Below are 12,400 nucleotides of genomic sequence, written 5' to 3'. Positions count from 1 at the left end.
CTTGGCACTATATTCTTATAAATCTTTAAAACAATAGATCCTTGGTTACCCTTGTTTTGGTGACATTTAATTCATTAAATTGTACCCTCCTTACATACGAGTGGGATTTTTAATGTGCTGTGTTTTCAACTTTGTAACGGTTTGGCTACATCTAAATGCTTTGCATATTTGCCTGAAGTTAAACCGGTCTGCTCTGTTCCATAGCTATTAGGGGTGGAGCTAAGGTTTAAATTACTGAAACTTTTGACTGGATCAAACAAGATAGTTATTTTATTACTTGAGGTGAACACCAATCCACCCAAACAAATAAATGACTTTCAAACAGTTGTGCAGCAGGGTCAAGTTGTTTAAACAATTACACATAGCTCATGGGATTTCCTAGATTTGCTGTAATTCTACATTATTTTCCTATGATGTGCCATCCTCACCCTGCAAGTTATACTGTACTGTTCTGCCACTTGACATAATACACAATTACACAGCACAGTAAAAAAAAGGCTGAATGTTAATCAAAGTCTATCAAAATCAGCCAAAGAGAAAGAACCCAACATATCTAAAGAATGAAAATAAATGCACCAAAAAAGCAAATAAGACACACATTTGCAGCCTGAAACAATGCAAGGCTTTATTTGTTTTTTAAATCTTATTCAAGAACTTTCAAGGACAACAGAAGTAGTCACTTCAACCAATAAAAAAGTCATACAAATGGAGAGGCATTAATACGTATATACACTGCAAATTTCATTAATGTGAAAGAAAACCACAAATAGTGCACTAAAAGGAGTTAGGAACACGCACAGAATATAGGTGAGGTCCTTTATGATGAAGTGCAAATTCTGTGCGGTGCCTGGAAACTGCGTGGAAGTAAATGATACAACAAAGGCAAATAATTTCATATCAGACAGGCTAGTCCAAGTAAAAACTTCACACTTAGGACTTTAGATATGGGTAGGTTTGAAACCAGTCATTGTGCGCTTGTGGTCCCTTCTAGGGTACTCTTCTTATACTCCACGTTCGTCGTTTACCTTGAATTAGTCAGATTAGCTATGAATACTACTGTTAGTCTTTTGACTTTTACACAGCAAACACGATGAGTTATAAGAGATGGAAGGCTTTCCCCATGGCAGTGATGTGCATTAGGTACAATTACAGTTTTTGGTTGTGATTCATAAATACAAGTGAGGTTTCATTGATAGAATGTTCCTCAAAAGCGTGAATAAGCTATAGACACACACTTGGTGTGAATATGAAACAAAAACAAAATAAAACCTGAGGATTACAGCAGGTAAATTGTGCCATTAATTCTTCTCCGTTAAATACCCCAAATCCAGCTTGTAGAAAACCTCTTCTTGTGTTACAAGGACAAAACTAGATCTGTATATATACATTTCAACAGTCGTAACCAGAAAAAAGGTCTTCCCTCAATAAATATTTTGGATTTTTCTGTTAAAGAGAACTCAGCTTCTCCCGATACCCGTTCGAAAGTCCACATATGTACAAAGCAATATATTCAATCCATCTAAGATGATTTTAAATAATTTAAAAGTGCAAAGTATAGCAGTATCAATAGTTTTCACTCGTTATTGACTACATTTGAATATGTACAGCCAGCCAGGACAAAAAAAATGCCCAGCAGTTGTAACCGATCCTTTTTGACATTCCCACACTAACCCGTTAACTAGAGCATCAAAAATTTCCAGTTTCTAAGATGCATTTTTTTTATTTTAAACACTAACCGCATAATGAAATCTAGTGATTTACTCATTTCTGCACAGTTCTTAAAACAACCAGTATGAATCCCATCAATTGCTTCCCTTTCTTTGCCCTACTTGGAATGTAGTTGCAGTCTTCTCACATGCACAAATGGAATGTAAGCTCACTCATCGGGCACCATATACTTGTATTCTGGAGATAAGAGTGAGGTGCACTAGATTCCTTAGGCTGATGAGATAAAGTGGGAATACCACATTCAGTTAAGACATTTTTCGCAGGTACAACAAAAAGCGTTGAGCGCATTTTAAGTGATCCCTTTTCAGAATGGATCTAACACACACTTGATTCGGCATCTAGCCACTTTTAAATAAATGGGAAAGGTGGAACTTCACTTCTCCATTAGCTTTGATCATTTGAATGAAGTATTAAGGACTGGCGCGTGCCAAAATACATCTCTTCTCGAAAGTAGAGAGAACGTGCATGGTTCAATCTTCCGCACTATTGCTCTTGTGGACAAGGCATGAATCTGCAAATTTTTTACATTCATTTTTCTGCTTTAAGTAGAAAACTGCGTAATTCAAAGACATAAATAATGGACATATCCTTTCACGACACAAACCAAAAATAAATAAGTATAAAAATACAAATAGTTGGTAATTTGTTCACAAAACAATTCTAGAGTAGTGCCCTTCACTGAAATGAATTCTGAAATGAAAAGTGGAAAAAACAGACGTGTGACAACAACCCACATTCTAACTAAACAAAAAAAAAACACAAAAAAATTAATCAGATAGCATATGTTTATAAAGCTCTCTCAAACGCTGCCCTTATTGAAAACCTCCTTGCACACTGTCTGCCTACTCCACAAGGATAAAGGTGCTATTTGCCTCCGTACATTCTCTCGATGTCGTTGAGGTAATGGTTTTTCAGTTCTTTACGTTTGAGCTTGAAAGCATCAGTCACAAGGCCTGTTTCTGGAGTCCATGGCTCTGGGCTTAGTCGTACCTTAATGGGTATCTCAAATCGTTCTAGTTTCACTGTTGAAGAATGAGAAAGTACAAAGGGAAAGATTTAGTAAAAAATGTCTTTCAAAGCTCACCTTCATCCAGTTTACAATGCATTTAAAATGCCCATTGTGCATAGAACGATGGAACAGCATCCATTCGCTCTATACTAGAAGGACATGATGCAAAGCTGCACCAAAACAGATTCACATATATACATTTGAAAGATTGCGACAGGGTGAGAATAAACTGTAGGCATAGCCATCCAGCAGAGGCATGTTGGGGTTAAGCAGAATTTGCAACTGCAGTGCACTCTTGTGCACCTCCAATTTCAGTTCGGGTGTTCAAAAAAAGCTTGTAAATTAGACCAAAGGCACAAAATAGGAAGGAGAAATCACGTGATGGTTTTGTGGCAGTTCTAGTCTATGCGGAGTCTGAAAATGAGCTGCAGTTAACACAGGAAAGCAGCCGCTTTAATAGATAGCAGGAGGGTTGCCTTAATTGCTGTACAAGCCCATTTCTTTCATCGTCAACCCATCAACCAGTTTTACATGTTTTTTTCTGACAAACACTGTTGGCACATAACATGCTTGGGTGGGTGTTATAAAGAAAGCAGAGAAAGCACTTTGAATATCACAATAACCACAAAGGCAGTTCGCACTTACAGCACGGCCTGTTCTTCTGACTGGTTGGAAACCTGATTTCACCACATGCAGGTCCCAGAGATGGGAAGGAGTTAAGACTGCCTTGCAAGGCCAGGCTTTTGGATATAGGTTGCATATAACATACTGTCAGAAGGCTGCAGCTTTACTAGTCAATGACGTGGACACACATTTTAAAAAGTAGACCATTCTGATGACATATCGGAATTTCTAGGACTGGTTTGTGAAAAACGTTCTGCAAGTAATTGTATTTTTTTACTCCAGGTTGAGGTAGGACTTCTTTATTTCCCAGTGTAAGAAATATTTTCACATGGATACAAACGTTCTGTTATTCCAAAGGTTTTTGTCAGTGCAGACATCACATTTTATGAAAGGTGCTATTTGTGTACATCCATTAGACTCCTATCCGCCTTCACAGATGTCCATTGAGACTAATGTCGGAAGAGAGAGATACAGAACATTCACGTGGCGATGTTTTCCATCTCTAGATTCCAAGTGCCAGTAATCAAAACAAGTAATGGCAAAGCTAACAAATCTGGCGTTGGTTGCCACCCTTCAGCTTTGTTAATGCACGTTTTGTTATGGATTTAAAAAAAACAATTACTGGGTGAGCTGTAAGGCCCTCGCTGATTTTTTGAAAAATTACAAAAAGCAAAGCAATGCTTGTGTGTAAAAAGCACCCATTGCCATAGTAGCCTGTGGTGCTGAAAATATGTGTCCAGGTGTGCTCCGTGTGAACTCTGCCACTCACAATGAAGTTTGCCATTGACTGAAGTGGGCTGACTCACAACCCAATGTTGTATGGTGCAGTGGGTAGAATAGAAAGATGAGAGATACCACAGACCAGTTGAGGAAGAGGTCTGGCTAAAAGCTCCTCGAAATAGATTAAATATACAATTTTAGTAACATTAAAAGGAAGTACAAATTAGAGCTTACAACTGAACATTTTAGAGTAAACTACCCAGATGATGGTGACTACCCATGTGCTTTCTAAATAGATTACCTAGGTTTGCTATCAAGGCACCGTTGCTGTAACTTTTAACCTACGCAGGATGTCGATGAAAAGGTCTATTTTGCTACTAAGACGACTACACCCTCTGAGACACTCATTTCAAAACAGTGCTTTTAATCAGATAGTCTTGAGAAGAAAAGTAGTAAAAAGTGGTTTGCAGTTTTTAATTTATTTCAGGCATCTTGTGGGGGGAGGAGGGTGAGACCATATCTGCATATTATTGGCATTGACTTTACATAGGTTACAATGAAATTGTCTGGTATTTTGAGGGAAAAAATAGACTTTTAATGCGTAAAATGTATTTAATGTGTAAAATCTGTCCTTGTGATCATTAAAAAAAAGTGCGTACTTAGGATTTTTTTTTTAAATATTGTTTTTATTAGCACTCAACTTTGAATCGGCATTCCCGTATATATTTTTAGGGCTCCCTAAGACTCTCTTCCACTCCGCACCAGTCAATGGCCTCCTAACCATGTCCTCCCATTTCTCTTGTACATGGGACAGGGGCATCTCTGTCATGGCCATTATCGCAACATATAACCATTTTATCAAGTGTCTGGCTGATACCAGTGTCACCATTGCCAGGAGAGCCGTATGCGTGGTGGGCTAGTTTGTGTCTCTACCCCCAGAGTGTGGCTAGTGTTCCCCTGACATTGTGGTAATTTAAGAACTGCCCTGGTGATAGTTCATGATATTCCAGGAATTACAATAAAAGGGAATAATTCTCCATCCTGGTAACAGTCCCGGACTGTAGTCACTCGCACCGCTACCCACCCCCTCAATTGGTCCTGGGTGAAGGGGGGACCAACACCCATCCATGGTAGTCCTATTATTGGTAGGTCAGATGCATAAAGTGATGCTCGATTTATACATCTATCCCAGCAGGCCATGCTACTTCAAGTAGCACACCCATATTTTTGATCTTTTGTTTGGGGTTTCACATCTTAGGGAGTAATGATCCCTGAGGGGACTGTTCTTGCACTGCCAGCATCTCTAACCCCTTCCCATCCAGCCACTGAAGCGGAGCCGCTAGGTAGTACGCTTCAAAATCCGGAGCGCCAAGTCATGCCATTGTTAAGAGCCGTCTCAAAATTCTGAGGGAGAACCTATTTCGACCTCCATCCCAAACCAGTTCCCTCAACAAGTTATCCATATCCCTGAACCACTTCTTTGGGATCATCACTGGGAGGTGACAAAATAATATAGTAACCTGGGCAGCACCACCATTTTGGAGAGTGCTATTCCGGCCATGACCGAGAGTTGAAGGAATCGCCAGAAGGACACATTTACCTTTAGTGCCCAGGTTTCTCTCTAGGAGGTCTGTTTGCTTATGGAACACCTGAATACATAGGGATTTAAAGGAGCTCGGTCGGGGTCCATGTGGGTCCTACTGGGAGGTCACCTGGTCTGGCCAGTGCGGGCCTCACCGGGAATATATGGGTCTTCCGGGTGTTAACTCTGAGCCCTGATAACTCTACAAACTCCTCCAAGATGTGCATCGCTTTCAATATGCCTTGTGTTCCATCTAGCATGCATAGTAAAGTATCATCTGCATATAAGGTTATCATATGCACCCTTGAATCTAGTTTTATTCCATGGTCACTGCCTTCCTGTCTAAAGCGTTCTGCTAGTTGTTCCATCACCAGAGCGAAGAGCAGCAGCGACAGTGGGCTGCCCTGTCGAGTTCCTCTATATATGCTATAGGGTGCAGACACCACTCCGCCCATGCGCACCCTAGCAGTTGGGTCAGAGTATAATAAGCGAACCCAGAGTAACCATCCCTCTGTCTGGACCAGTCGCTGAATTTGCGACAGATGCCTTATTGCTAGCACTTTGCTAAGTATTTTAAAATTGAGATTCAGCATTGACAGAGGACGAAAGTCCACTGTAGCCGCCGTATCAGATTTAGATAGTGGGACCACCAGGGCTTCTCTAGTGGAGACTGGGAGATAATCCGCCAGTAGTGCAGCTGTGTGTATTTTCTCAAGTCATGTGGCCAAAAGATCGACCATCCGGCCCTGGCGTTTTCCTCTGGCCATTTCCTTAATTGCTGCGTGGACTTCCTGTGTGGTGATCACCATTTCCCTGCTTTTCCGCGAGACCTGATCTAGCCTTTGTAATCCCACTCCCTCTAGGTATTCCACCATCTTTTCTACCTGCACCTCTCCTGGTCTCCCATAGAATTTAACATAGTAGTCTCTAAATAAGTTATTTATAACTTTAGGGTAAAAAGTTGTCTGTCCTTCAGGAGCTGAAAAACTGGTGATCAGGGACCCCCTGCCTTCTGATCGAATTAGCCAGGCTAGTAATTTCGATGCTTTTCCTCCTACGTGCTGACTCTCCTGGTATGTTCAGACATCTAGGAGTCTCAACAGTTCCCAGGTTTCATAGTATTTGATCTTTACGTCCGACAGACGTTTCTTGGCCTCCACACCACTCCCAATTTCCATGTCTAGTGTCAATATTTGGGCTTCCAAAGACCCGAGTTCTTGATTAATCTCCCTTCTGGCATCCACTGTTTGACACATGCATTGTCCACTCACCACCACCTTAAAGGCATCCCATTCAACCGGAGTGGGTGGGGGTGGGAGGGGTAATGGGGGGGGGGGGGGGGGAGTGGAGGGACAGGCGGAGCTTGCAGTTCCTTGGTTCATAACCAAATAGGATGATATTGCACCTGACAACTGCTGTCTACAGTCATCTTCGAGTAAGTTGGAGCAAATCTTAGAAGGAGAAGGCTGTGATCAGACATGGAACGCCCTAGGTACTCTGACCCAGTCTGTGTGGGTGCCAATTGACTGGAGCAGAAAAACATATTAAGTCTGGTGTGCAGGCCGTATAGTGCAAGTAATATGGGTATTCCCTCTTCCATTTGTTTTGTAGTCTTCAAATATCGAAAAGTTCCCACCCGGAAGTCCATTCTCACAGGCCTCATCCGTTGAGGCAGCCATAGTACCCCATAGGGGAGAGGGAGGGGGGGGGGGGGGGGATCTATCCATTTCCATGTCAAATACTCAGTTATAGTCCTCACAGCCTGTTGTCCATCTTTTAATGACATTAAATGATTATCAGCTGTTCGTGGGGAGACTTTCGGTAAGCCTGATTCATGGTCTGTGTTGTCCTCCGAGTCCAATGATTGTGCTAGGTGCTCTGATTAAGAATCCATTGTTTTGTCAGATTTTTGAGGTGACATCAGCTGTGCCACCGCCTGTAGTGCGGCTTCCCTATCTTGTTGCGTCTGGGAGGTTGTGGGCATCTGCAGTGCCTTCAATTTCTTGGAGCGGCGTTGTCGGTTTCTGGCTATGCATTTCTTCCCTCGAGGGCCCGCTTGTGGCTTGGGCAGCAGTGTGCCTTTTTCGTAAGCTTCTGGCCAGGTCCATGCCACCTCAGATGAGTTACAGGAATGTGTAGTGCCATCCAGGATGATCCGGAGTTTCACTGGAAATACCAGTGAGTACTGCAAGCCTGCTTCCCTGAGGTCCTTCTCGGCCTCGATGAATGATATTCTGCACCTGCACTCTGGCTTTAAAATCCGGAAACATTACTACTTTGCTGTTACCCATTATGTATGGGCCGTGAGCTCCTGCTTGCTGCAAGATAACGTGCCAATCCCTGTAGTGTAGAAGTTGGGCAGCCACAGGTAGAGGGGCCTCCTTTGAGCAGGAGAACGCCCAGGGACTTGGTGCGCCCTCTCTCGAGCGAAGAATTTAGATAGGGAGTCTGGTGGCATTTCTTCTCTCATTAATTTCTTTAGGAACGAAATGTCCATGCCCTCCGTGCTTCCTGGGATGTCCACAAACCTGATATTGTTTCTTCGATTTTGCCCTTCAGCGTCTTCAGCCCGTCGTTCCAGATCTGTCACTCTATAGGCAAGGTCATCCAGACGCGCGGGCCCCGGTTTGTCTTCTGTTATGAGTTTACTGACTGTTTGCAACTTCTTTGACCCTGTCGGCTAACTTACGGTGCTCCGCCTGCAGCAATTAAAGTCCCACGTACACCGCCCCTATGTCTTGCTGAAGCGCCGCTTTTGTGTCCGCTATCATCGCTAGTACCTTGTCTAAGTGGAGGTACAAATGTTTCTTTCTCCACAGGCTCTCCGCTATCGTTCTTGGTGGGTAGTGGGGAGGGTTCACATGTGTTGGGCTGAGTGTTCCCGGCTTTGCTCTTCGGGCGCGGCATCTTTGCCTCCGTTATCATGGATATTGCTGGATAAGGGAGTGTTTAATGGCTCCACTATGTCTTTATATGGACGCCCGAAACCGTGTGGTTCTGGCGATTTGCTTCCCTGGCACCTCCCAGGCCTCAGTGGGACCTAGGGTCACTGTGGCTTATCTGTCAGGGTTAGTGTTTGGCCGCGCACGTCTCCGTTCTTGCCTTCACAGCCATGTAACTGGTGCCTTACCCGCTGTTTCAGGCCTTAATCATCCTTTCCTCCCTGGCTTTAGTGTTACTTACTTGCAGGCGTCACAACACCCTGGGTGATCTCATCTCCTCCCATTCAATTCCTGTTTTACTCCCTCAGCCGTGGGCTTGGCTCACCTGCTCTCTTTCTTTAGGATCGGGGAGCTGCTCGTGCTCCCAGCCGGGTCCTGTCTTTCTCCCAGCTGGGACTCGGAATCTTCAATCTGACCTTGTCACACCACACTGGGGCCTCCGTCTCCCATTCAGGTTTAGCAGAGTGATCCCCTTTTTCCTATGCTTCACGAGGTTCTCCTGCGGTTCCTCTAAGTAATTCTGGAGTGTTCCGTTTCTCACCCAGGACCTTCCGGCTATACTTCCTTGCTGCGGGTTCTCTGGGAGCCACCGGGGTGTGTATCAGGCAGCTTCTCCCCCTCTACTCTTTGCCGACTCTGCCTTACATGATATCACGTCCCTTGTCAGAGGGGAATGGTCTGTCTCGCTCTCCATGTGGCCTCTTCCTCCTGGACCGAGTGCTTTGCTTGTTTCCATCGGACCGTTCTGGTTGAGAGCTCCGGCCTAGGATCTGGGCTTCATCCGACGCCTGCTTCTGAGCCTAAGACCCCACAGTAGTTCTCAAGCACAGCTTCCAGATGAAGCTAGGCAGTTGCTCCCCTCTCGTGTCCAGCTCAGATTACTTGTATTGGGCAGAGGATGAATTTACTTCCCCTTCTTTCTACCTTCATCGCCACCATCTCCTCATGGAAAATGAAGAAAAAAATGAAATGAATACATTTGTAAAGCGCATGGCTTCCCGAAGGCATCCCAGCGCTGCTCGGGGGCAACGCTCTACAGGCCCTCACCTATTTCCGCCTTTTCGCTTTCGGATTGCCTCAGCTCGGCGCTGTTCTGATTTGGTCCAAGCGAGGTCTCTCAGGTGCCGCCTTCATCCTACTGCAACTCCTATGTCTAGGGGCCTGTGGCCAGTGTCCTGCGCACGTTGCTTTTCTCCAGAGCCCTTGGTGCCAGGAGCTCTCTTTGCGTTTCCCACTGCTGATGTGTTAATAATTAATTTCCACACCTTTAGTGGGCTGCAGCATCACGCTGTGTTGGATAAATGCAGGATATCTGCAGGACCGAGAAGGTGCTTTGCTATTATACGACCGCCATGTTGGTGCTCCTGGCCATGTTCCCTTGGGTACTGAAGGATGTCAAAGAGAAAACAGTAAATGTCTGAGCTAGTTCTTAGGATCCAAAGTACACCACTCAAGATTTTTTTTTTTTAGAATTCAGCTAATTTAATACCTGTGGTGCCTTCATCTCAGACTGTATTTACAAAGGGGCCTCACGTGGTGATATTCCTAAAGGTGCTTGCTCCCTGTGGTTACTGTCCACAGCAGCTTAAAGTGCTCTCCACAAACTGGTGCTTTGAGATAGTGGCAGAGGCCAAAGAAGTACATTCGGTATTGTGGGACACCGTTCGCTCTCCAGCTGCAGATTTGCACCACTGTAGTACCGAGGATTCACACTGCAACAAAATAGAGCCTCTTTATTATTTATTGTCTATTATTGTACAAGTCCAGAAAAAGCAGTTTTTATTGCATTACAATATCACTCATTTTAAATGCATTTCCATTCTGATAAGCTCTTCAAATTTTTTTTTTTTTAAATCAAAAAAAAAATATATATATATATTTTTGTGGGATCGTAGGACAATTGTCAAGGTGAACTACATGACAGCTATGTAAAAATGTACTAATCTCTACTTACTTGAATTTGCTACCTCTTTAATCTCTTTTAATACTTCAGTTTCCATCAAGGAATTGTTACAGATCTCTTCCCAAGTTCCTTCAATTCCATTCTGGTGTGCTAACAAAGTCAGCTTCTTCTGATTGGGCACCACAAAGCTGATAACATACGAGTGGAAACTGAAAAAAAGATTAAACAAAACTGTTGAATTATGCACCTGTATGACGAGCACTCCCACAACCACCAGTTTAAACAAATCTAGAAACATGAAGAGTACAGATATTTAGTTATCCTTCTACGCTCTAAACAGGTTATGTTAATAACTTTTAGAGCGCACGGTCACCCATAGGTTTCATGGCGCTGAGCATGAGGAGTGTTGCAGCAGAGTTACTATGCATAGGCTTGCTCAAACAGCCATGTCTTCAGGGCTTTCCTGAAACCCAGGAGATTGTCACAGCTTCCGAGTACTAGGGGGAAGAGAATTCCAGAATCTGCAAGCTCGGTAAGAGAAACGGCACCCTCCTTGCCGATTCCGTTTGAATGAGGGAATAGTTAACTGGTGGAGGTGGGCTGAACAGAGACTACGCGGGGGTGCGTACATTATGATCATACTTTTGATAAATCTGGGGCTGTTGCCGTGCAGGGCCTTGAAGGCTAAGCATCCAGTCTTAAATGCGGTCCGTTGGGCCAGTGGAGTTTCGACAGTCCAGGTCTAGCTGACCGCCATTTAGGCTGTTTATGAAAGAGTCTTGCTGCCTGGTTCTGAACAATTCGTAATCGTTTTAATAGACCAGCTGGCAAACCGAGGTAAATTAAGTTCGAAAAGTTGAGCCGCGAGAGTACCAGAGCTATAACCACCTGTATGCGGGCTGAGAGTGTCAGCAGATTTTCTTAATTTTCCAAAACTGGTAAAAACTGAAGGAAAACTCAGCTCCCACCTGTCCTCTGAGCGAGAGATCGGCATGGAGAATAACCACTAGGCTCTGTTTTTTAACGAATGAATTAGGGGTCTGAGATATAGATTAAACAGTAGCGGGGATAGAGAAGAGCCCTGAGGATCCCCACAGATGGAAGTGAGCTTAGGGGCAGTGAAGGTTCCGAGCCTAACTGATTGGGTACGATCAGCAAGGAAAGATTCTATCCAACTGAGTGTGTATCCTCACAGGCCAGCCTGTTCGACACGGTTCAACAAGATGTTCTGGTCGACCGTGTCGAACGCAGCCGACAAATCTAGGAGCACCAGGGCCTGGTGGTCACACCTATCTGCGTTCGCTCTGAGTGTGTCCAGGACCGCAAGGATCACAGCGTCAGTTGAGTGCACCGGGCACACATTAATTGCCAGGCATTTGCACCCGTTAGTAGCGGTGCAAATGCTCAACCCCAAACACATTAAACCCTCACTTTGAGAGTTTCCAAACAGTATGAGTAATTCAGGAAGCAGCAGCATATTACCAGAGAACTGTCAACCTACTGCCATTGCTGGCCATTGAGTAATCATGCCCCTAGCCTCCCACCCAATGGAAATAAATACCATTGTGCTATTGGTGGATCTGCACACATGGGTTAGTCCGGAGTTTTTTCATGTGCTTAATTTATAAACAAAGATATTCAACTAGAAATCAAGTGCAGTGAAACAAAATCTCACTAAATATGGCCAGTCATTTTCCTCTCTAAACGGATAGTAAGGTGTAATCTGTGGAACACTAAGCACAATGTAGATCATAACTAGATACTTCGGTAATAATGTTCAATTTGGAGACTCTGACTACGCAGCATGGAGTCTTTTTCAAGACTGCAAAATCATATCTAGCAAAGATTCTATAGAAGAGCAGTGGCTCCTTTGTAGTTGTGGTTAGAACACG

The 12,400-nt window shown here is 43.9% G+C and overlaps 1 protein-coding gene across 10 annotated transcripts in view; it reads right to left on the bottom strand.

Moving 5' to 3' along the window:
• Positions 1 to 599: 599 nt before the first annotated feature.
• ACSL4 (acyl-CoA synthetase long chain family member 4) overlaps positions 600 to 12,400 on the bottom strand; it is a 264,204-nt gene continuing 252,403 nt past the window's right edge. For all 10 annotated transcript variants that reach the window (XM_086918443.1, XM_086918444.1, XM_086918447.1 and 7 more), the window contains exons 15-16: positions 10,560 to 10,717; positions 600 to 2,750 (exon numbers count right to left, since the gene is read on the bottom strand). In XM_086918443.1, the coding sequence (XP_086774569.1) occupies positions 2,593 to 2,750; positions 10,560 to 10,717 (316 nt within the window). In that variant the 3' untranslated portion in view covers positions 600 to 2,592. The remainder of the gene's footprint in view (positions 2,751 to 10,559; positions 10,718 to 12,400) is intronic.

The sequence above is a fragment of the Lissotriton vulgaris genome, chromosome 4_1, assembly GCF_964263255.1.
Source record: "Lissotriton vulgaris chromosome 4_1, aLisVul1.2, whole genome shotgun sequence".
Taxonomy (NCBI): domain Eukaryota; kingdom Metazoa; phylum Chordata; class Amphibia; order Caudata; family Salamandridae; genus Lissotriton; species Lissotriton vulgaris.
Note: the sequence above shows the minus strand (reverse complement) of the source record. Positions and strands in the feature narration are given on the sequence as shown.